This window comes from Sesamum indicum, linkage group LG6 (assembly GCF_026168435.1).
Source record: "Sesamum indicum cultivar Baizhima isolate 11 linkage group LG6, ASM2616843v1, whole genome shotgun sequence".
Classification (NCBI taxonomy): Eukaryota; Viridiplantae; Streptophyta; class Magnoliopsida; order Lamiales; family Pedaliaceae; genus Sesamum; species Sesamum indicum.
In genome coordinates this window covers 10,075,159-10,101,683 of record NC_142662.1, presented here as the reverse complement: position 1 = coordinate 10,101,683, position 26,525 = coordinate 10,075,159, and the positions used below count along the sequence as shown (strand labels likewise).

Genomic DNA, 26,525 nt, shown 5'->3' with positions numbered 1-26,525 from the left:
TTGAAGTTTGATGATATGAACCTTGTCATTGTCTTAATATTCCTTGTGCAAAATGATTCATGCTTCCTTTGCGGATGTAACAACACTAATACTTGAAAATATAAGCTGTATAAGACCTCCTCATTCTTGGCATTTTTATCCTCCAGTTCACTTTTTTCTAGTTGATAATGCGTAGCACTATTCTTCGGCATAGTAAACCCCTCTTCTACTATTTTTCATAATTTTTTAAATTAAATATAGTCTTTCATTTTAACCATAATACTGGCACGAGAAAATTGGGTATTTAAGCCGAGGCCAACATCTAGAACCCGATTGAACAAAATCAAATGAGCGGTTATAAATGAGATTTTAATATTGTTGGGTGAAGTACAACGTGGTCTAATAAAATTTAACATAGTTATAAATACTTTTTTATTATTTAAAAAAATATTTATACCTTTTTATTTTAACGGTCTTCCAACATCTTGTCCAAGTAGTTAGTTTTTATTAGATTTTTATCTATTTTTTGTGATGAACCGTTCAAAATGTCCTTGTAAATTATAAAGCATAATTTACTTATTTCTATAATTTTTTAAAATTATTTTGTGAACTAAGTGGACATTTTTTCAATTTTTGGTATCCACCTCCCCCCCCCCCCAAATTTTGTAGTCTGTTTGAAAGAAAGATATGACAAGAGCAAAGTTGATAATTTTGGGCTTCAATCCAAAAATTATATAATTTCATTAAATATTAAAAGTACTGATACTTTTTCAAATAACAATGTGTATTTACAATTATGTCAAACTTCAATAGAGCCATTTATAGTTTACCATAATATTTAACTTAAATACAAACTTAGGTAAGAAGTGAAAATTTTTTAAAGTCCGAAAACTTACATATAGATAATCTCTCTTATTAAGTTACCTAAAATGGTTTTTGGCTAAATTTATTTGGAACATCTTATAAATTTCAAAATTTTGTAAGATGTTTTAAAAGCTTAAAAATATTTAATTAATACACCCCTTTTAAAAGTTTTGCATTTACATCTGACCCATTTTCGTTAGAATTTGAACGAAAAATGCTGATGTTAGCAAGAAAAAAAAATACATAATTTTTTAATTTTGCCATTCACTTAACATTCCCTTGTATATGTTTGTTTTTCTATAAAGAGATAAATGTAAATATATTTATATGCAATGAGATCTATTTTCTCCCTTATAAGTATAAAATTATTACATGTTAATAATAAATGAGGTATAAAATTAAAACTTTATGTTAGTTTTTTGGAAATGTCAGATTTTTTTGTTCAAATCCTAACGAAAGGTGGCCAGATATAAACAATAAATTTTAAGAGGGGGTGCAAGTGCAATTTTACAACTTTTTTGGAGGAAAGTATAATTTCATAGTTTTAGAAGGGGCTAAGTACAAAAGTGATGGATAAGTATGAGAAATACTAACAAATAATGAGTGTATTTTTGCTCATTTGAATATTAAGATTAAAGAGCTTATAATATTTTAGAAAAGGTTTGATTAAGTTAAAATTTTTTTTAAAAAATTTATAAGATAAAAAATATCTTATTTTAGAATCCTGTAAGCTTTTTACAACATAATTTGTTAAACAGTTTTCAAGTGCTTATGAACTTAGCCAAACACTCTTTAAATCTTTAGTTCAATATTCAACTCAAGATTGATAGCATATATTTTGTTTCTAGTAGATTGATTTATAATTAGTGATTGCAGCACATTTCGTTTCATGTCCAAAATAGGGCATAAATCCACGTAATAAGTAGATGATCATATAAAATTATTCTGACATACTAAATTTAATTTGTTACTACAAATGTCATTGAAAATTAAACATATAAATGTAGTAATTATCGTGAAAAAAAAAGAGACATAATTTATCAAGTATTACATTATTTCAGTTGTTCCAAGTCTACAGCATTGCAATATTTGATCAATTAAGGACAAAGCCGCCAAGTAAGAATTTATCGCATTCCTTCATGCCCTTCCATAGTCTATAGTGAATTTGGTCCCAAACTGAAACATCACACAATTTGGACTATCGGTATGTATGCTGGATCTTGGGGATGGGAAGTTGTTGAAACTCAGAAATGTTATCCTACTGGCACTAGAGTTCAGAACTGCAAATGGGGGGCATTTCAGGCTATGGCATGATCTATGGCACCCCTATCACCTTATGCTTATTGGATTGTCGTTGTCAACTCCGTTGGCTGCTCTTATTCAAGAAGGAGAATGGAATTGGCTTGCTTCTCGTTTTGTAGAAATAGCGTAGATCTCGAGGGCGCTTCTGCAACTTCAGCATGGCAGAGATTTGGTCAGGTGGAACCTTCACTGCAAATAGCGCTCTGCACCTACTGCAGCCTCCACCTTCGAAGGTTGCTTGGGCTACTCTCTTGACAAGGAAATTTCACAGGGCCACCCCTTGCAAAATCTGCTGCAGGGCCTGTTGAACACCCATGCCCCCAGCTTCCTTACTTTGGCATACCATATCCAATGTTACCTTCACATAACCCCGGCCCTCAGTCCCCTTCCATAAAAGTATCATGCACCTTTGTTCAGTCTCCCTATAACATCTTTGGACAAGATGAATGCGGACGACCAATACATACGTGACGATGAGAGTATGGACTTAATAAGTTGCACTCAACCTACAAAGGACAAAGTGGTTGAGCTTAAAGCAGCAATGTGTTCATCAACCTTATGATTTAACCCTCTACAATCATGTATCGTAAGTTTGGATACAATCAAGGGAAACCCCGAGTATCTAACTGGCAATTATCCTACAAGAAATTACATTACAGCCTACAAACTTAGAGCGGACTCTATTTCAGCCCTAGATAAAAATAACTGGTCTTTCTACGCGTTAGCTCTCAACCAAGATAGCTTCCCGAACTTGTCCTAACCAGCCTTAAAGATGATCAGAGAGCATCTACTTTATAGATTAGTAACAGATCATCTGTGAAGATAAGCATGAATAGGTTCAATTCCTTGCATCTCCAGTGGTACTGAAAGCCCGACTCTTGCTGCATTCTATATTTGATATTAGCATCTAGGACCTCCATGATTAAAGCAAACAGATAGGAAGACATTGGGTCTCCCTGCCTGATCATTCCTATATCCCCAGGAGAGAACTCCTCTTCTTGCCAATTAACACTAAATGAGAAAGCTGTTGTGCTCAAACATTCCAACACCGAGTTCACAACTGTAGCGTGGAACCCAAATAGATCCAAAGTAACTTTCCAAGAATCGCATTCAACCGAGTTGTAGGTTTCTTGTAGATCCACTTTCAATGTGCACCTATGTGGGAGGAGTTTCTAGTTATAACCATGCATTAGCTCTTGAGCCAGTACGATATTGTCGATAATCATCCTCTCTTCCACAAAGTCATTCTAGCTAAGATCTACTAAACGACCTAGATTTTCCTTCATTCTACTAGCATATGCCTTGACTATTAGCTTGTATATCACATTACAATATAAGATTGGCCTAAAATGTTACACCCCTCCGAAATTACATTCGATTTCATAGTAAACTCACATTTAATCGGATAAGACATTTGACATAAAATCAATATTTTATATATATGCCTCAGCGAATAAATACTTCATCAAAAAACTTGGTATAATACTCTTCACTATAACATATGAAAAAGAGAAAAGTTGTGTTTCTAGCTATTGCAATACTTAAGATACCAATTCAATCAAAGTTTATTATTCTTGTAAATATGTAGCTAGAACTCCTAACCAAAAATTACACTGTTGGCCCACCTACGAGTCTTACAACTGGCTTAGGATTTAGCCAGATGAGTTACTGCGAGCTATCTCCTGAAAAGTACGTGGCAAAGAATGAGTTACAAATTCAATAAATATAGCTAATTAGCCTGTATATAGACATATGGCACGTGCAACAGAAGCCCAATTTCATGCAATGACATAAATCGACCAATATTCGTTATATAATCACGAAGTACTATAGTCATGCAAAACTAATACCAGAATCGTACCTCAATAACAATATAATATTTGACGTTGTCATTTGTTTTCTTACAGTCCTGTGTACCAAGCTGGAGAACATCACTCAATTGTCTTTGCCTGCTATCATCTTCTCAGTCACAATATCTCCTCTTTTCTTTATTTTTTCTTCATATCACACAACACACAGCTCGTATGATACCCCATCACCAATGGTACCACACAGCATACAGCTCATATGATATCCCATCATCGACATATCACACAACTCACAACTCATATAAAATGTCACATCACCTCCTTTGATCAGTGACAGCACACAACTCGTCTTTACTCATATCATCATAAACCATTGCAGTATGCCCCTAGTTAGATAAGCCATACTTTATTTCAGTTACAAGCTAAACATGATTAACTTCATCATTCCATTTCATTTAAGAACTATTTCCTCATCAATAACTTTCTCACTCGATTTCATTCAACAATCAATTATACAATCATATAATTATTCATCTAACGTCCGCGCAACACAACCACAAACAAATACACAATAATTATTTCACAGATATTATGGTAATTCAAACAAATAGTCACAACTCACCATTAGATATATATACAATAGATATATACTATTCACATATATATACCCATTTTCCTTACACTGTAACGATATACAAGCATATAACAACAAATCCACATGACAACAAGATAATCCAAATAAACAACCAATATTTCACAATCAAATATGTAACAAAGTATATATATATATATATATATATATATAAATCCAATTAATTGTACTTACCTCAAATTTAAAACAGTTATGTTAATAGAGAAAAGCAACTTCACCCTCTTCTTTATCCTCACGTCCTATAGTGGGTTATATATATATATAATTAATATATTGTAAATATTGTAAGTTCTGAAAAAAATATTATATAATATTTTTATATTTCCTCCAATATTTTAATGTTTTAGCTATATCGAAATTCAACCTCCGTTCCATCCTCTTTTAAATAATTAGACATTCTGAGCTCCCAAGATATAGATCTTTATAACTTTAGTTCTCTATAACATCACTGAATTAAATTATTACAAAAATCTCATTTTTTTAATAACCATAACATTTCTCAAATATTATTTTTTAATACTTTTTAAATATATCCTCGAATATTTCTATAAATTTTCTATCAATTCCTCACTATTATAGAATTTAATTAAACACCTGTACATAGAATTAAGTATTCGATAAATAGGCCATATGAAATTGAGTTAATTAATTATAATAATAATTCAAATCAAATAATTTAATTAACCAACTATAATATTCTTAAATCATATATGATATATAATTACTTACTAATTTAAATCGCCAAACTCATAAAAGTTTTCGGTAAAACACTAGGTCGAACAATATAAACTACATTTAGTAAATGGGCTAATTAAATAATATAATTATATAAATTAATAATAATTAAAATAAAAAATTTTCATACCTGTTCTACGAGACTGTGTGTATAAATGTACGAGTGTGTGTTTTGTCTTTGTGAGTTTGTATTTTAATATTTATGTGTGTGTGTTCGTACCAAAAAGAGGAGGTGAGGTGGTGGGAAGTGGCTGCACATGCTACTTTTCACCTCTTATTTATTATTATTTTTTAATTTTATTTAAACTTTTTAATAATTTCTATTATGTCCCTTAATTTTTTGAATTTATATAATTTGCTCCAAATATTGTAATGAGTTTCGATTTACTGAGTTCAAGTTTTATTATGTTTCAATTTCATCCTATAATTTGTTTGTAATTAAATTTAACTATTCTAATAATTATCAATTGGTTTACCAATTATATATGAATCCTATGGACGTCACAATTCTCCGTTCCTAACAAAATTTCATCCTCAAAATTTAATTAACTTACCCGTTCAATGAAATAAACAGGGGTACTTTTCTCTCATATACTCCTCAACCTCCCAAGTAGCATCTCTCGGAGAATGATGACTCCACTTCACCATTGGTATATCCTTATTTCTCAATTTTCTTACACTTTTATCCAAAATTTCCGTTGACTTTTCCACATACGTTAATTCCTCAAAAATCTCTACCTCTGGTTCACAGATGACATGGTTAGGATCAGGCCGATATTGTCGTAGCATCAAAAAATGGAATACATCATGCATCTGTGACAACTCTGCTGGTAATGCTAGTCGATATGCTAGTATTCCGATTCTTCAAATAATTCCATACGGCACAATATATTTTGAACTCAACTTTCCTTGCTTGCCAAATCTCAATATTTACTTCCCATAGAAATTTCTTTGAGAATTTTTTTTCAGCTATTTCATATTTCATATCTCTATAGTGTTTATCAAAATAACTTCTCTACCAATTTATGTTGGTCGCTTTAAATACATTTTAATTATTTCTGTTTTATTTACTGTTTATTGAAGGAATTCAAGATTTTCAATTTACGTAATCCTTTAACATCCCAACATATTAGACATAGAATTTAAATTAAAAAAAGTCTTCCTATTGGGTCATATCTATGCTCGAATCAAAACTATTATTATATGTAAAAAAAGTCTTCCTATTTCATCAGTCATAGATGGGCATCCCAATTTATCATAAATTCAATTGTTCAGGCTCTCGCTCCAAGATCTAAATTGTTCTTATGATTATTCCTTTGTTTGAAAATAAAATATTGTACTAAAATCTAATTTTGTACTTAATGCCCTTAGTAAACTTTCCCAAAAATATATGAAATAAATCGAGGATCTCTGTCAGATAATACTTGAATAGGTACTCTATGCAATCTTATAATTTCTGTAATACACTACTCAGTTAATTTATACAGATAATCACCTTGTCGTAGGGCAAGAAATGAGGTGATTTAATCAATCTATCCACAAATTATCCAACTAGTATCATATTTTTTCTTTTCTTATGTTTTTTTAATGTATGTGTTAACCTAATGGCAAAATGCATAGTGGTCATTTCCCATTTCCATCCAATTATAGATAAAAGTTAACACTTATATGCTATTACTTGATGTTATAGTCATAACCCTCAATACCCTATATGTCATATAAGTCCATTTCTTTGTATCAGATACAATAGGTCTCCATAGACTTCTTGTTAGATTGACGAATTATATTCAACCCAAACTTTTTATATTACCACATCACCAAAAGGAGCGATACCACTTAACCAATGGCATAATTTTTATAATTAGTACTTTAATTATAGTAAATCGCATACTGATCCAAGCCCAGCAATGAATTATAATAATTTCAACACTGAACCAACATAAAAGTTTGAAATAACTCATGCTTTTGCACCTCTCCTCTAATCCAATATGCTTTTACATATCTTCTGGACTCTAACTGCACTTTTAGAAAACCACGTACTAGTCAGTCACCCAACAATCGTTCATCCCAATTTCAGGTCGAACAGATGCAACATCCCCAAAATAACATAGACCTTTGAACTTCCTCTCCCATTCAGCAATTTACTTACACCTTAGGTCCGGAGATCTTATCCTATATAGCTAAGGCGATATCTGGTGCGTAAATTTCAAAATTGCTAACAAATCCACTACATGATCACGCTCTAACTTCACAATCATTTGTATTATTTCTAATAATAAGGTCACATTAAGACTTTCTGAATTAACTAAATTGATTGAACTCTTCCTACTCATGGCATCCACTACTATGTTCGTTTCCGAAGATGATAATTAATAGTACAATCATACTCCTTTAATAATTCTATACACCTTGTTGATTTCAAGTTCAACTTTATATGGATCAAACATATTTCAAAGTCTTGTAGCCATGAAGATCTAAAGTCTTTCTTCACATAATTGTTGCCTCTATCTTCGATGCATGTACAATTGTTCCTAATTCTAAATCTTGTGTGGGGTAACTTAATAGGTCCTTAACTAGCAAGATGCATACACTATTACCTTTCTATTTTGCATTAATATACACCCTACAGCTTATTTGGAGGCATCTATATACACCACATACCCTCCAAAAATCTCATAAAACCTAAGTAATTCCTAAGAAACTCCAAATTTTAGTCACATTTTATTAATATTCTTTATTCCCTAATAGCTTTCACCCTTGCAGGGTCAGGTACAACATAACTCCAGATATCACGTGTCCTACAAGAACTACCTGATTGACAAAAATGTACTCTTACTTAATTTAGCATACAACTCTTTCTCTTATCAAGATGCATAACACTATTTTTAGATGTTAATTATTTACCTCCTTATTCTTCGAACACACAAAGATGTCATCCATAAAAACTATCAAAAATTGAACTAAGTACTCCTAAAATATGTGTTTTGTCGATGCTATAAACTTCCTTCTGAATTTCTTAATCCAATGGCATTACGCAAAACTCATAAGAACAACAACAATCGCAAAAACCTGTCTTAGGTATATTATTCTCTGTTATGATCAATTTTCAATAATCAGACCATAGATCATTCTTTATTTATTTTTCACCGTCACTTCATTCAATTCCAAATAATTTTTATACAGCTCATACAATATCCTTGAAAGTCATCGCGAGGTGCGAGTGGATCGGCCCGAGAACTTGCAAGCGGAAGCGGCGATATTAAATTGCGTAAATTAAAACAAAATCGCAATAAAATCATAATTCCGAGGGGTGTACCCTTGGATTTTTCAGGCGTTTGATGTAGTTAATAAAATAAACGACAATAAAATTAAATGGGGCTAATGGTTAAATGAAAACGAGAAGTACAAAAATTGTAAATCAAAATTACATCTTTGATTGGCTAGGTGCCGAATCGACCAAACTGACTCGTGGGGATCATTATATGGAAGTCTTGGAGGCTTGGTCGGTATAACTTGATTCCCCAGCTCCAATATTACGGCAGTAGTTCTTACACTTGAGGAATCACAATAGTCACATGCATGCAATGATTGTATCTTAGATTTGTGCGAGAGGTGATCGTGTGTCATACATGGTCATCATAAGCTTTGTGTACTGCAGTCAAAGTATGTTGCGAGGATAGTGAGTTTCAAGAATTGAGGGATCACGATTCCGGTGTGGTGTGGTCCAACTTTAGAGGGTTTCTACGTTGAAACCTTAGGTGAACTAATCAAATTAAGGAGGTGCGAAATAAATCAAAGATGTAATTTTGATTTACAATTTTTGTATGTCTCGTTTTTATTTAACCATTAGCCCCGTTTAATTTTATTATCGTTTATTCTATTAACTACATCAAATGCTCGGAAACTCCAAGCTACACCCCTCGGAATTATGGTTTTATTGTAATTTCGTTTTAATTTACGCAATTTATTATCGTCGCTTCTGCTTGTGAGTTCCCAGGCCGATCCACTCGCATCTCGCGGTGCCTTTCAAGGATATTGTATGATTTGTATAAAAATTATTTGGAATTGAATGGAGTGATGGTGGAAAATAAATAAAGAACAATCTAGGGTCTGATTATTGAAAATTGATCATAACAGAGAATGATATACCTAAGACAGGTTTTTTGTTGTTGTGGTTCTTATGAATTTTGCGTAATGCCATTGGATTAAGAAATTAATAAGGAAGTTCATAGCATCGACAAATCACATATTTTAGGGGTACTTAGTCCAATGCGCAGTCCAACTATTGTATGATTGTTAAAGTGGTCTGCGGGCATCTGTTGTGACGTCCGAGCAGTGCTTGACGTAATTTATTAAGCACAACAGATACGTGTGCCTAAGACGATACTTAGCATATTTGTCGGGATAACATCACTTATATAAAGATTGCTCGAATGGTTCTCAGAACCGCCAATCCAATTGGCTTTTGGTCACCCATTCCAACAATCCTAATATTTTACAAACAAACATTAGTGTTCCTCACTGTGAAACATATGAACTGATAAATTCTCTTTTTCCTTTCGACAATGCTTTATTTGTTGTTTTTTTCTCAACTCTTATTTTTCTATCTTGACCAAAGTTTTATAGTAAAATTTATTTATCTTTGTTAAGGCAAACCTGATGAATCATTAAGAAACACTTAAAAAAAATGTCTTGCTAAGGGACTTTCTTCTGATTTGGGATTGGCCCTTCGATATCTTTTATACTAGTCAAATATGTTATACATCATTCTTTCATTGATTGTTTCGCCTAAATTAGATATCACACAAGTTGACATCACTTACTGATCTCCAAAAATTATACTTTTGGTTTACCTAAATATTCTGTCACCAATTTCTTATATAATGTTAAATAATTAATTTATTATGTGCTAATATATCTTTCACTATTTTAATCATGCTCCATCACCAAAGTATCTACACATAGATTTATATATGCAAGCCTCAGATTGCACATCTTTTAACTCTATGTCTATTCCACTGGCATTGCACATACGCTCGTGCCAACTACTCATTCAACAAACTTATTTCTACTAACAATTGTGTCAACAAGTGCATCACAGCAAATCATTCAATCGGTAGACACATCTCACAGTCAACCTATAATCCTAAAAATGTAGACCTGCTCTGATACTACCTAATGTGATAACCACCGAAATTACATTCGATTTCATGATAAACTCATATTTAACCTGATAAGGCATCTAATACAATCATTATTTCACAAATATACTACAAGTGTATAAATACATCATCAAAAACTTGGTATAATATTCTTCATTATAACATATAAAAAAGAGAAAAATGGTGTTTTTAGGTATACAATACTTAAGATACCCATTTCGTCTCAGTTTAATATTCTTGTAAATATGTAGTTAGAACTCCTGACTCAAAAAGACACTGTTGACCCACCTATAAGTCTGACAACTAGCTTACGATCAAAGCTAGATGACTCACTGCGCGCTATCTCCTGAAAGTACGTGGGAAAGAATAAGTTTCCAACTCAGTAAGTACCTAATTAGACTATATATATATATATATATATATATTCACACATATGCCATTTACAACAGAAGATCAATTTCAAGCAATGACACCAAACAACCAATATTCGTTATGTAATCACTAAGTACTCAATGCCAATAGTCATGCAAAATCAATACCAGAGCCGAACCTTAATCACGGGATAATATTTGACGTTATCATTTATTTTCTTATGGTCTTGCTTACCAAGCTGGAGTGCATCATTCAATGGTCTTTGTCGGCTATCATCATCTCAATCACACTTTTTTTTTTCTATATCACACAACACATAGCTCATAATATCACTTAGCACACGGTTCGCATGATATTCCATCACCAATCATATCACAAAGCACACAACTCATCATTAATCATATCATAATAAACTATTACAGTACGCCCCACAGTTAGGTAAGCCATTTTTTATTTGAGTTAGAATGTCAACATTCATTAACTTCATCATTCCATTTTATTTAACAATTATTTCCTTGTCAAGAATTTTTTATTCAATTTCATTGAACAATTGATTATACGATCATATAATTATTCATTTAACATCTGTGCAATACAACTACAGATAATCACACAATAAATAATTTCAAATATATCAAGATAATTTAGACAAATAGTAAACAACTCACGATCATATATATATACAACAAATATATAGCATCCACATATATACACACATATATATATATATCAATTTTTTTTTACACCATAATCATATATAAGCATATAACGGAAAATCCACATAACAACAAGATAATCCAGATAAATAATCAATAATTCACAATCAAGTATATATATCATTAACTATACGTACCTCAAATGTCAAATGGTTACATTAATAGAATAAACAACTCAACCCTCTTCTTTATCCTCACGAGCTATAGTGGAATATAATATATATAATCAATAGATTGTAAATATCTTAAGTTCTGAAGAAAATATTATATAATATTTTTATATTTTTCACCAATCTTTTAATATTCTATTTATATCGAAATTCAACCTTCCGTTCTATCCTCTTTTAAATAACTAGACATTCTGAGCTCCGAAGGTATATATCTAATTTATCAATTAATTCATAAGACTTCATTTTATCAAACCCCTCCTATCATTATAAATTCAGTTCTCTATAACATCACTGAATTAAATTATTACGAAAATCTTATTTTTCTTTTTAATAACCATAATATTTCTCCAATATGATTTTTTAACACTTTTAAATATAATCTCTGAATATTTCTATAAATTTTCTATGATTTCCTCTCTATTATAGAATTTAATTAGACACCAATACTATAATTAAATATTTGGTAAATAGGCTTGATGCAATTGAGTCAATTAATTATAATAATGATAAAATCTAACAAATCAAGTAATGTAATTAATAAAGTGTAACATTCTTAAATCATGTGTGATATATAATTAATTATTAAATTAAATGACCAAACTCATAAAATCTTTCAGTTAAACATTACATCGGACAATATAAATTATATTTAGTAAATGAATTAATTAAATAATATAATTATATAAATTAATAATAATTAAAATCAAAATTTTCCATACCTGTTCCACACATCTGTGTATGTATAAATGTGTGAGTGTGTGTTTAAGTTTGTGTTTTAATATTTGTGTGTGTTTATTTGTAGTAGAAAGAGGAGGTGAGACGGTGGGAAGTGGCTGCACATGCCATTTTTCACTTCTTATTTATTATTATTATTATTATTTTAGTTTTATTTAAACTTTTAATAATTCCTATTACGTCCCTTAATTTTCTGAATTTATATAATTTGCTCCGAATATTATAATGAGCTTCAATTTACTCCACTCAAATTTTATTAGATTCTAATTTAATCCTATAATTTGTTTGTAATTAAATTTAAAAATTTTATAATAATTATCAATTAGTCTACCAATTATATATAAAGTCCTATGGAGGTCTCATAAAATCACCCGCCTTGACAAGTAATCCAGCGGCCCCTAGAGCCTGTTCAGACTTTTACATGGGCCTATCATTTTGAGTTACAATGGTTCTATAACCTCAGCTCCTACAACTAGCCATGCCACCTTGAAGAAACCTGTTATAATCCAACGGTCCCTAGAGCCTGTTCAGACTTTTAAATGGGCCTATCATTTTAGGTTACAATGTTTCTATCATTTTAGGGTCGCATACGAGTTTCCTTATAATCTTTGCTTCTTTATAAAATTTGGAAGATTGCTTGGAGTTGATGGGCCTTATTTTTGATGCACTTGTAACAGATTCTACGTTTAATGCAACTTACATTCCCCAACAAAAAAAGAATTTATCACATTCTGATAATACCAAAGATTTTCTTAGCAAATTCTCCGGAAAAGCCTCTAAATTTTATATTTGCAGACTTTTAGATGGTTTGTTGTATTTTACAAGTGGTTTCATAGTTGTAGCATTTATCTTGAAAAAATAAGATCACACCTACAATTTACATCAAATTCTCATAAAGAATTCAAATTATTTATTCTTCACCTACTTAATTAAAGGATAAATTACAATGAGCTCCGATAATATTTAGCATAATGACAAATCCTTGTTTATTGTTTAGACAACAATTAATGCTCCATTGATGTTTAATGATTATGTAATCTTTGGATGAAAGTTTGAAATTGTCAATTTTTTACCTTGGTTATGTTTTTTTTAAAAAATAAAAATAAAAAATGGTAAAGGAAAAGGCTAACGAGATGGTTAAAACAACATTGTCCACTCAGTCCATAAAAGTTTCAGAAAATTTTAAAAAATAAATAAAATTATAATGCATCATAAGAGTATTTTGATCAGTTCACTATAAAAATATGAATGAAAACCTATTAGAGACTAGATTGGGTTAGTTATTGGACAATCATTGAAATTAGGAGTATTGATAATTTTTCAAATCTTGAAAAGATATTTATAATTATATCAAATCTTATAAGAGGTGGTTCTAATTTATTCTAATTAAAAATGATAATTATGTAGATTCATTGTAAATATGTTTCTATGCAATTAATTCATAATAGTATATATATAGCTCGAACAAAATTTCGTATCTACAAAAATAATTACAAGACAAGAATAAATATGGACAATTGAATTTTATTGATTTAAAAATAAACAGAAGATACAATCTCTAATTTGAAGGTAATCCCCTGATTCTTCACCCCGAATATCGATTCAAAGGCTTGAATCTTGTTCTTGAATTTGGATGCATATCTCCTTCAGATTTAATGAGCAAATTATGTGTCACCTTGAAATTTGATATCAAGGCTTAAAAAATTTGATGAAAAGGAAGACGTAGAACTTTTACAATTGCAGTGCTTCATTGTGCAGGGAGTTTTGGATTTTTAAGTCCTTTCAGATTTGGCCTATTGTATGGAGTGACTTGTGTAGAATGTGTATGTCCTCCCTTGACTTGAATGGTAGAGGCCCTTATTATAGGCATGAGTAGGGCTACAGTCGCTTGGGCTTACGTCTATTAGGGTTGATTACCATAGGCTTGGACTTGGATCAATTGTTTGACTATTGGGCTAGATGACCATAGGCTTGGAACTGAATTAATTATTTTACATATTTATTTAGCTAATCCAAATTTAGAAAAAAGAAAAAGAAGCTTGTAATGATTGATCCATTACGATACAATCCATAAAGCCAAAATTTCCTATGGACACTCACGTCAATTTGTATTGAACATATTTAAAGCCTAAATTCGTTATGGACTTTGCTTAGGAATCCAATTATAACTAATTTATTATGAACTTTTAATTGGTAACTCATTTCAATTTTTTTTATGTCAATATATACCCCCACTTTAAGGCTCAACAAAGAACATGCTAATTATTGTTGGAGGCGGGACTTGAAGTATTTATTTTTTCTCACTTCATTCGCTTTTTTTTATTTGTTTTTTATATATATATCTTTTAGATGTGAACTACCTCACTGCATTAGACACTTGTTGGAATGGAGCATCAAGCTTCAAATTTGTTAAGAATCTTTAAGAAAATAAAATTGTTTAGATTGTTATAGAGTTTTCCATCAACACTTCTATTTTCCTATTCATGATCTCAGAAATGATGGCAATTTTTTTCATACTCAATTATAAACAATAGATATAAAAGAGTAGCACCAGGTATGACTTTTCTTCAAGTAGACGACAAGAGAACAATTTTGAGATTCTCTTTTTGTTTCTCTTGGGCGTTTCGCGTTACTTGTTTTCCTTTACTCCTTTTTTGCGACGAATTTCTGAACAAGCTTGTCTACTTTCCCATACAAGTTTTGTGGATGCTTTTTTGCACCACCATGTGTTTGAAAGTTTGTCAACAAGAAGATACTACAAAAAGCACAGGATTTGTGCGTTCCAATACGCACGGCTTTTGTTACATATTTGTAACGGAAGGTGCTATGACGTCATGTCGGGGCTAATAACAATTTCAGTTATTTGTGACAGTCAAAACTATTGTAGAAGCCGTTAGAAAGTAAATATATCCCTAAAGTCTTTACACTTAGTAACAACTTTTTTGAAATTATTTTCGAAATTAGAGACGACCAACATTTCTTATAATGCTAGTTATTAAGGTTGTACCTAAAGCCGATACAAATTTGTAAACATGAAAGACCGTTACAAAAATTGATAATTATTTTTGGCCGTTACTATTTTCATATGATTTTTGGCACAGCAAGTTAAATTGTAACGACGCTTGGGAAAAATGTGCAGCCATTGCAAGGATCGTGTAAAAACTCATGAGAAACTCTATGTTGAATTGTCTTACAAAGACCATGCAAATATGGACGGCTTTTTCTACCTGCTTGTATTACAAACACCGTTACAAAAGTCGGTGCAAAATAGCTTATATATATGTGTGAATTCATTTCATTTGTTCTAGAATTTATTATTAACCATACACACTCTTAACATCTCTATGATTTTCATGCATATAAACTTGATCAAGTACAATTACTTAATTTTTGAACCGAAAACTACTGATCTTGAGTTGGTTTGACTAGGTAACAACAACTTTAACCATTTTTGTTAATTGAATTGTAGTTTAATTATTCTAGTTTTATAATTTTTTGATCTTATATATTATGTATTCTTACTGTAATATAATAATTATAAATTTATAGGTCAAAATATAAATATATATATGCGTGTTAATATATAGTGATATATCATCATGTTACGACAGTTTAAGAACCTCCTAGGAGGACAGGTCTTACACTGAGGTTTGAAGATGGGGTTAAGACTTTCATAGAATAGGCCAAGTGTCAGCGTGACATATGGATGGAGACAAAATTAGGTGCCCCTTCCGGAAGTGCAAATCAAAAAGATTAGAACATTCGACAATGTTAGTTATACTTATATATGCCAGGATTTATGCCAGAATATTATAATTGGTATTCGTGTGGAGAAGAGAGGGTGTAGGAGTACTTCAATGTTGTGATTGCCCCTCCAGTGCAGGAGGATCAAACCCCAGCTGCTCAGGAGGAGGGTAATTATTCCCACTGGGGTGTTGAACAACAGATGGATTAGGCTTAGAGGATGATTTTTTATGCAGTGAGGCTGACTTTTTTTTTCTTCTTACCACGATGGTGTGTCTGTCTGACGATGGTACTAGGTCCTGCCCTACTGGTACCGATCCTAGTTCATCTGGCCCCTATGATTATCTGTCAGTATTTGTAGACCGTTTTTTTTACAGTACACGCCACTGACCAGCCCTTGTAGAGCGGTTGTACCTAATTTCAGTTGGCGTTGGTTTGTTGGTTCGATGGCTATCAAGGCGAACGACCATATTTTTGCGCGACATATGATCGAATATCCCAGTGAGCTAATAATGTATTGCACCTCGGTGACTCCTTGCCGAGAGATTACTATAGTACAAAGAAGTTGATAAAGGATTTAGTTTACCCGTTGAAAAGATTAATTCGTGTAAAAATGGTTGCATGTTGTACTGGAAGGACAACATCATTTGGGTATTGCAAGTTTTGTGGAAATGCTAGGTACAAGCCGTTGCAGGAGCGAAACCCGCCCAAGAAGTCGTTGTGTGTTGTTCTTAGGTACCTAACGCTTACTCTGCATCTGCAGCAGTGGTAAGATTCAAGAGCAACTGCGGAGAACATTATGTGGCATGCAACATATCAGATGGAGGAGGGCTCCATGTGTCATCCTTTCGATGTAAAGGTTTGAAAACATTTTGACTGGACGTATTCCAATTTTGCAGAAGAGCCACGTGATGTTCAACTAGGCCCTTGCATAGATGGGTTTATATCGCACAGGCAGTACAGTCGTATTTATTCATGTCGGCCCATTATACTACACTGTACAATCTGTGTGCATTAGTTTTGAGTACATGTTTCTTATGATGATGATCCTTGACCCTTCTACTCCGAAGCATCCAATCGATGTGTACTTGAAACCATTGATCGAAGAGCTATTGCAATCGTGGCATGAGGGTGTCTGAACGTACGACAATGCCACAGACAAGGCATTCATTATGCAAACGGTGTTGGTGTGGACTGTAATGAGCTACCCTCTTATGGGATGGCATTTGGATGGAGTACTACTAATATTATAGGTGTCTGCTTTGTATGGATGATATACGGGCATTTCATCTACGGCACGATAGGAAGGCGTGTTACTTTGACTGAAGGACCGTCGCTTCCGAAGGACAAAGAAAGCCTTTACAAAGAATCATTTGGAATATAAGGTTGCACGTCCAAGACTGATAGGAGAGCAAATCAGCAATTGGGTCGCAGACATCAGTCATGCAGTTGAACAACCATTTACACTCCCTTCCTGCTATGGTAGCGACAACAAGTACACAAAGAGAAGCATCTTATGGGATCTTTCGTATGAGGCAACGCATCTAATCTGACACAACCTTGATGTCATGCTTAAAAAAATATATTTGACTATATATTTAACACGTGATGGACATAAAGGGAAAGACGAAGGACTTGAAGATCATATGTAATTGGCAGAGCTTGAGTTGGACCAACGGAGACCGAACGCTATGCCTAAAGCCATTTATACTCTTATGAAGGAGCAAAAACAAAGGATATGTGAATGGATTCGTGGTCTTAAGTTTCTCGACAGGTACGTATATAACATGCCCCTTGTGTCGACATGACAGAGTTGACGATGGACGGCATGAAGAGCCACGATTGTCATGTATTCATGCAGAAATTAATCCCGATTTCCTTTTATGAGATGTTTCCCGAGCATATATGGAGCACATTAATGGAGGTGAGTATTTTATTGCAGACCATATGCTCAACCACACTTGATGTCACCAAGCTACATAAGTTGGAACACAGAGTTGCAATCATCATGTGCAACCTTTTGAAGATATTTCCTCCAGCTTTTTTTCGATTCAATGGAACACCCCATTGTTCACTTGCTATATGAGGCTCACGTAGGGAGGCCAGTGAAATACAAGTAGATGTATCTCTTTGAAAGGTTCCTATGTGAATTCAAGAAAAAGGTGAAGAACAAAGCATATGTTGAGGCATACATTGTCAAGGAAATTAGCTTATTCTCTTCCCACTACTTTGTGCTGAACGTTCTTTCCAAACCAATAATGCCCCATAGGAACGATGATCACACGAGCAATGAAGATGTAACCCAATGGTCTATTTTCAACCACCCTGGCTGAGCTAGCGGGGACTTAAAGAAGAGATGGCTCAGTGAATCAAAATGCCACATAATCGAGACTTATATATTGTGCAGCTATGAAGTAGTCACACTATATTATGAGTAAGTTGTTATTTTCCTACTTTGCTATTTTAACATACATGTTAAGTGTATACATATATTTATTTATAATTTAACTGAATTATCAGATATATCATTCTTGAATAAACCATACCAGCAACTCCATTTGGACGACCCAATTATTGATCCACTTGTATCTTCTGATTTCAAGAATTGGTTCAAACGACGTGTAAGTTTATATAGTTTTCAAGGACAATGACTTCTATGGGATAACCGAAATGATCATTCAGATGACGTACCCACTTATTCCAAACTTTCACGTCGTTCTAATCAAGTGTCGTTGAGTCGATTCAATAAGAGGCATGAAGGTACAACCCCATTATCACCTCGTGGATGTAAACTTGAAAAACGTGTACCAAAAGAATTTATAATTCATACTGGCACAACGAGCAGTATAAGTGTACTACACAGAGTACTCAAGTATGAAGAGAGACAAAGTGAATTGGATGGCTATTTGCAAAACCATGGCTCGGAGAGTAGTTGATGAGTCTCGGTGGACTAATGTCACATATCAGCCAGAGTAGGTCATACCAGTCCTTGAAGTTGCTATGGAGAATCAGACGTACGATCTTCATGATCTTGATGATATACCAATCTTTGTTGATCTTTTGGTTGCATAATAGTAGGGTGCGTGTATATCACAGACGCAACATGGTGAAACTGATAATGAAGAAGACAAGGATTATGAAGATAGCTTCGTGGATTACGAGACTGCTAAATATGAAGCTACATAATCTAGTGTTTTGTAATATAATGTTTCAATTTTGTAATACTGTACTAAAAAAATTAATTTTTTTTTTAGAAAAAATTATTTAGAACAGCCAAATATAAACCAAACAGTTACAATTGTCATTCCAAATTACAATGACAAACTTTTCGTGCCATCTGAAAAAATGGAGGAAAATGAACTTTGTAACGTCTATAATTTAAGTGGCCATTACAAAAGCCGGTCCACGTAATATTAATGACAGAAAAATAAAAAAATGTGGAGTTAATCCTTTTATTTAATTGGACGCTACAAAAGTTGTCCCAAAAGTCAGTACTACACAAAAATTGTAGAACCATGTAAAAAAATGTTACAATCCTTGTTTTATTTGAAAAACTTATGTTTGCAATTACGATATTCTAAAATCGGGGCACCGCTTCATACCCTAATGGTATGATTTAAAATCACATGGCCTAACTCAATGATATATTGTCTTGAATTATTACCGTATATCTAATAAGGTTAAAAACTTTGGCATTCTACTTAAGTATGATCATATCTGACGCTTTGATTTGAATTTTGACGAACCGATTAATTCATGTAGTTCAACAATGTAAGATTATAGTTACATCAATATAATACTAACATTTATGAATATACAAATTTATTGCATACTGTGAACATATATCAATGTCAGCTATAGAAATTTTTTTTATGTATTTCAATTGTATTATTCCACATAATGGATATTTTTCTATAATATTAAATTGTTCTGATCGGATTCTTTTTGGTACATTTTAACTAAAAATAATTAATTATTTGGAATACTTTTAGGAACCGCTTTACGAACGAGACCTGCAAAACGACGTCGTTTTTTATGTTTGGAATACCCTTTGTAATGATTTTATAAACAATCGGCCAATACGATTTCATTTATATTAAGTACAAATATTATATGTTGTAACTCTCTTTCTAATGGATTTATACACGAGTATCATAAAGAAAGAAAATAAGTGAAGTTTCTAGTCATTACAAAATATAATGCACATCACTGAAGATCTAATACATAAGTAATTATGTAGCTAGAGCTCCTAACTCAAGGATTCCACTATTGACCCACCTATTAATACTGATGACCGTTTAGTCACTATGGCTTATCCCTTGAAAAAATACGTGGCAAGGGATGAGTTACCAACTCAGTAAGTATAACTAACCAGTCTATATATATATACATATACAACAAGTCAAGTATAACACAATTATATCAAATATCCAACATCGTCATTTAATGACAATAGATATAAGAAAATGCTCACAATTATAAATCAACCCACGACATAATATTTGACGTTATCTTTTTCGGGCCCTGCTTAAGCAAATTAGGGTGCATCACTCGATGGCCTTTGCAACTGTCATCATCATCATAATCTCAATCACAGTACTTCTTCCCTTTTCTTTTTTCCCTAATATCACACATCATACAACTCGTATGATATTCCATTATCACCCACATCGCACAACGCACAACGCACAACTCGTAAGATATGCCACATCATATCCACTTATCAATGACAACACAGAGCTCGTCATTAATCATAACATCATAAGGCATTGCAGTATGCCCCTTCCCAGTTAGGTAAGCCATATTTTATTTCAATTAATACATCAACATCATTAACTTCATCATTCAACTCCATTTTGTAATTATTTTCTCATTAATAACTTTCTCATTTGATTTCATTCGTCAATCAATTATAAGATCACATAATTATTCATTTGATTTCCGTACAAAAACACCAAAGATATACACATAATAACAATTTTACAGATGTCCAAGTAATCTAGACATATAGTCAACATCCATGATCAAGTATATAAATAATCAATATATTATATCCGTATAAACCCAACAATTAATATATATATAAACCCAATAATCAATATATTATATTCATATAAACATATATACATATAAATTCAATTAACTATACTTACCTCAAATTTTGAACGGCTATGTTGATACGGGAAGCAACTCAACCCTCTTTTTTATCGTCGCGTTCTTTAATAGATTGTTATGTACATAATCAGTACATTATATAAATTCTGAATAAAATATTATACTATATTTTTCACCAATCTTTTAATATTTTATATAGGCAAAATTTCACTTTTGGTCCCACTAAATAGGGTCATTCTCACTTTTGGTCCCACGCTTTAGGTGCTCAACACTTATAGTCCCAAAACCCTAATTTTTTAACACTTTTAGTCCCGCGCCGTTAAAAACTGACGGAAACAGCACGTGACTTGTAACGGCAAGTCACGTGCCGTTAGTCAACTGGTATGGTACATGTTGGTCAACGGAAAAATATCAGTTTTGGTCCCACTAGATAGGTCATTCTCACTTTTGGTCCAACGCTTTACGTTTTCAACACTTGTAGTCCCAAAACCCTAATGGAGAGTGGGACTGAGATATTCCAGGACAACAACGGCAAGTTCTCGGCGATTCCTTGCAGTGAAAGCTTAATTTTCATCAAAAGCAACTCAACATCTGAAGCAGAGTGAGTGAGAGTGAGAAGAATGCAAATGCAGAGAGACAGAGAGGCTTAAGAGCCCCCATGAATGAGGCTGGGAAGGAAAAACAAACTAAGTGTGAGAGGGTTCTTTGTTTGAGCTGTGTTCATTGAGTCATCCTCTGGACCAAATCTTGCAACTTCTCAGTCAAATACCACTAGTATGGTAAAATGCAGAGAGACAGAGAGTAATCATTCAAGACAGTGTATCATTGAATCAGGCCATGTGATTTTAAATCATACCGTCTGATATGATCTAATAGACATAATCTTGTATATATTTAAATTTCGTATGAATCAGGTGCCCAAATTTTAAGATATCGTAATTATTGATTAAATTTTTTAATCTCATTATATATCTAATAAAAATAATAATTAGAATTGTTCAACCATCATCATCATCATTATTATTATTTTTGTTATTATTATTATTATTATTATTATTATTATTATTATTATTTTTAGATTAATTCATAAGAATTACTAAATTTTGACATAAATTTATAAATAATAAAGAATCATAAGTGAATTACTTGTCAATTTAAAAAATATTAACGTAATACAAATATATATTAAAATATAACATAAAGTTCTATATATCATATTAAATAATAATTTTAATTATGAAAAATATTATAATTTGCTAAGTTGTTGATTAGATTTATTTTTGTATAAAGATTAAATATATAAATAAAAGTATCATAATTTATTATTATACAAAATGAAATGTATGATATTGATTAATAATTATAATATACGATCAATTTAGATTATAAAACTGATCAAATATTAAATATAAAATTAAATATATAAAAAAATTAAAATATATATTTAAAAAAAAAATTCACCAGCTCGCGAGCGGTGAACAAGTAAACATGAGCTCCAGCTCAAAGTCGAGCCGTCTCGCCGAGCTCGCGAGCCGGCACAACTCATCTGCCACCCCTATCAGACTAATGGCACGTGACTTGTCACATGCCGTTTCTGTCAGTTTTTAACGGAGTGGGTCTAAAGGTGTTAAAAAAATTATATTGCACCTTAATATAAAATACTATTTTATTGATATAAATAAAATCAAAAAAATATTTTAATTGAAATTGAAAATATAAACAGAATTATATTGTTGATGTCTTGGTCATATTAAATTATTTATTTAATTTAAACCTAACTTATTTAAATAAAATATTGAATAAAGTATATTCTTCACATTTTTATTTGGCATTCACAATATATACGTATATATTGTGAATATGAATAGAAAAAGACACAAATGTTCAATCAATTTGGTCAACCCTTATAACCAATTTCTGTCACATCAAAAATACATATACATATATTCAACATTCTCACACCTATATACCTACATTTGGAAACAACTAATCCAAATATATTATCAGTTTTCGCACAAAAACCAATAAAGCATTTCTACCTATTTTCAAATGTTGGAAACTGAAAATGAAAATGAAAACACAACCAAACGGGCCCTAGGATTTTGAGACTACAAGTGTTGAACACGTAAAGCGTGGGACCAAAAGTGAGAATAACACTATCTAGTGGGACCAAAAGTGATATTTTGCCGTTGACCAACATGGACCATACCTGTCACGTGCCGTTTCCGTCAGTTTTAATGGTGTGGGACTAAAAGTGTTAAAAATTAGGGTTTTGGGACTACAAGTGTTGAGCACCTAAAGCGCGGGACCAAAAGTGAGAATGACCCTATTTAGTGGGACCAAAAGTGAAATTTTACCTTTTATATATATCGAAATTTAACCCTCTATCCCATCCTCTTTTAAATAATTAGATTTTTTAAATTTCTCAAGTATATATTTAATTCATCTATTTGCTCACTAGAGTTCGTTTATCAAATTCCTCATACTTTTATAATTACCGTTCTTCATAAAATTCTAACTTAAATTATTATAAAAGTCTCGTATTTTCTTTCAACAGCCACAATATTTCTCAATCATACTATCCTAATATTTCTTAAATATTCTTTTCAAATATGTTTATGAGTTTTCGATCAATTTCTAGTTACTATATAATTTAATTAAATACCATTACATATAATTCGTACTTGGTTAATAGGCATGATGGAATTGAGTAAATTAACTATACTAATAATTAAATCTAACGAATTAAGTAATTTAATAATCAACTATAATATTTTTAAATAAAATAGGATATTTAATTCAATACTAATTTAATAGTCAAACTCAAAGTTTTCTAATTAAACATTACATCGATCAATATATACTACATTTAGGAAATGAGCTAATCAAATAATATAATTATAAAAATTTTAAAATCAAAATCTTACCTCTCGGTCGCCAAATGTCTCTGTGTGTTATGTGTTAATTTAGAGTTTTTGGAGCTACGTTAATGTGTGCTTATATATATATACGTATATAAATAATATAAAATATGGTAGGCGGTGGGAAGTGGCTCGTATAAATATATATATATATATATATATATATATTATTTTTTTATTTTTTTTTAAAAATTCTCCTTGCGTCATATCTAATATTTTAATTAATATAATCTTGCTTCCCGTATATTATAAGGAGCTTTAATTTACTCCGTTAAAATTTTATTATATTCAAATTTTAATTTATAATTAAATTTAAATTTGTGAATAATTATCAATTAATCTATCAATTATGAATAAAATTCTATGAAAGTCACACATCTGCCCCGCCACCCCCACCGCCACCACCAAGGGCCCCCATTCTCTCTCTCTCCCCTGTCTGCCCCCATCGAATGCACCCCTCCCCCCCCCCCCCCGGCCACCTGCCGGCTGCCACCACTGCATTCAATTTTTAGGTAAGTAACCCATCCCTCTTATTTTTATTCATTTAAATGTATGTATTTTATTTATAACGATTGATTTAAAATTTTCTGTAATTTTTATAATTTTCTTTAATTTTATAAATTTTTATTACATTTAAAATTTTATAATTTTTCATAATTTTTTATAATTCTAATAATCTTTTGTAATTTTAAAAAAATTAATATTTTTTTGTGATTTAAAAATTTTCTGTAGTTTTTAATTTTCTCTTAATTCTCTGTAATTTTAATTTTTTTTTGTAATTTTCTAATTTTTTGTAATATTAAATTTTTTTAATAAATTTTGTGAATTTTGAAAAATTTCTGTAAATTTTTTGTAATCTAAAAAATTTATGTTTTGTGATTTCTGCAACTATTTTTTTTAATTTTTTAGAAATAATTTTGTATTTTCTATAATTTTTTATATTTTTCTAAAATTATTTGGTACTTTTCTATATTATTTTGTAATTTTTAGGAATGCAATTTTTAGAAAAGATTGGACCTTAATGCAATTTTAAAAAAATTACGCAGTTTAGGATGATTAGGAATAAATAGACCTTAATGTAATTTAAAAAAAAATTGGACCTTAATGTAATTTTAGAAAAAAATTGGACCTTAATGTAATTTTTAGAAAAAAAATTGGACCTTTATGGGTATGGCTCAAGGAGATATTTGAAGCCCAAAGTAAGTTTGTTAGCCCTTGATGGAGAAAACCCATAAAAAAATATCAGGTTTAGCCTAAGAAGGGAGCCCACTAAAGCAAGTTCGGCCAAGAGGGGAGATCGCTAGGCTCAGCCTAGGAAGGGAGCCCACCATAGCAAGGCCCATCCATGAAAGAGGTCTACTGCACCAAGTTCGGCCCAGTACGAAGGCTTGTTGCATCCTTCCAATGCCCAGTTTGAAAAAGGAGAGGTGTCCTCTAAAAACTGGATTCCTCAGCGTAGGAGAACTCCTTGCAGGAAAACAGTCACTACATAGATGAAGTCCTTCCTCATTTAAAGACGTACTACTCAAGTAAAGAAAGAGATAAGGCTCGACCTTATCCCTGGGTTCCCCGCCTTCCTTCACGGACATGCAGCTCGCTCTCCTTAGAGTTCCTGCGAAGCAGGACTCCCCCTTTATAAATATTGGCTGCACCCCTCAACAAACTTCCCTTCAACAATCTGGAAACTCTCTCGCTATCTCTCTGCGACTTAATAACCCATTTTCTAGCTATACTTTATTTACGGAATTCTTATTCCTACTTAATGTTCTCATTAAAATTTATCTTTACATTTATTCACTTAAGCATCGGAGTGCTAACGTATTGTTTTGCAGGTCTTTTTTCTCCAGTTCTTTTACTCAATTAGCTCTCCAAGAACTTTGAACCCGTCTTAAAACCGCGTCTTCAATGAGAAATTAAGTTAAAGGCATGAGTTACAATGGAAACCCCCAGCAATCCTGCCAACAAGCAGAAGGTCGTGGAAGCACCCAACAACAATCAGCCTTTGCAGGTTGTTACGGGAACCTCCCTAACACCGGTAGGAGGATCTGCCCCAGCTTTGCCTACTTTGATGCTACCCCCCAGTGTGGTGGATCCATTAGTTGGCCCTCCAAGGCGAAGCACCTGCTCAAAAAGTAGGAGAACTTTCCCCAGCTTTGTTGGGCCCAATTCAACAAGTAGTTGCAATGGCCATTTAGCAGCAAATGGCGGTACTAGTACCTACCCACTCAGCCTCTGTGGTGGAAGCAGGCA

The 26,525-nt window shown here is 32.1% G+C and overlaps 1 protein-coding gene across 1 annotated transcript; it reads right to left on the bottom strand.

The window, feature by feature from the left end:
• Window positions 1-2,921: 2,921 nt before the first annotated feature.
• Window positions 2,922-4,327, bottom strand: LOC148787731 (uncharacterized). Its single transcript, XM_088881348.1, has 2 exons — window positions 4,272-4,327; window positions 2,922-3,300 (listed from the first exon to the last, which is right to left on the bottom strand). The coding sequence occupies exons 1-2, from the start codon at window positions 4,325-4,327 to the stop codon at window positions 2,922-2,924; spliced, it is 435 nt and encodes a 144-aa protein (XP_088737474.1).
• Between the last annotated feature and the right edge of the window lie 22,198 nt (window positions 4,328-26,525).

What these genes read in the sequence shown, in the direction of transcription:
- LOC148787731 (XM_088881348.1), bottom strand. Translation starts at nt 4,327, where the DNA reads ATGGTTTATGATGATATGAGTAAAGACGAGTTGTGTGCTGTCACTGAT. An exon ending in GCTGTCACTGATCAAAGGAG is followed by an intron (nt 3,301 to 4,271) that starts GTGATGTGACAT and finishes CCTCCCACATAG; the next exon opens with GTGCACATTGAAAGTGGATC.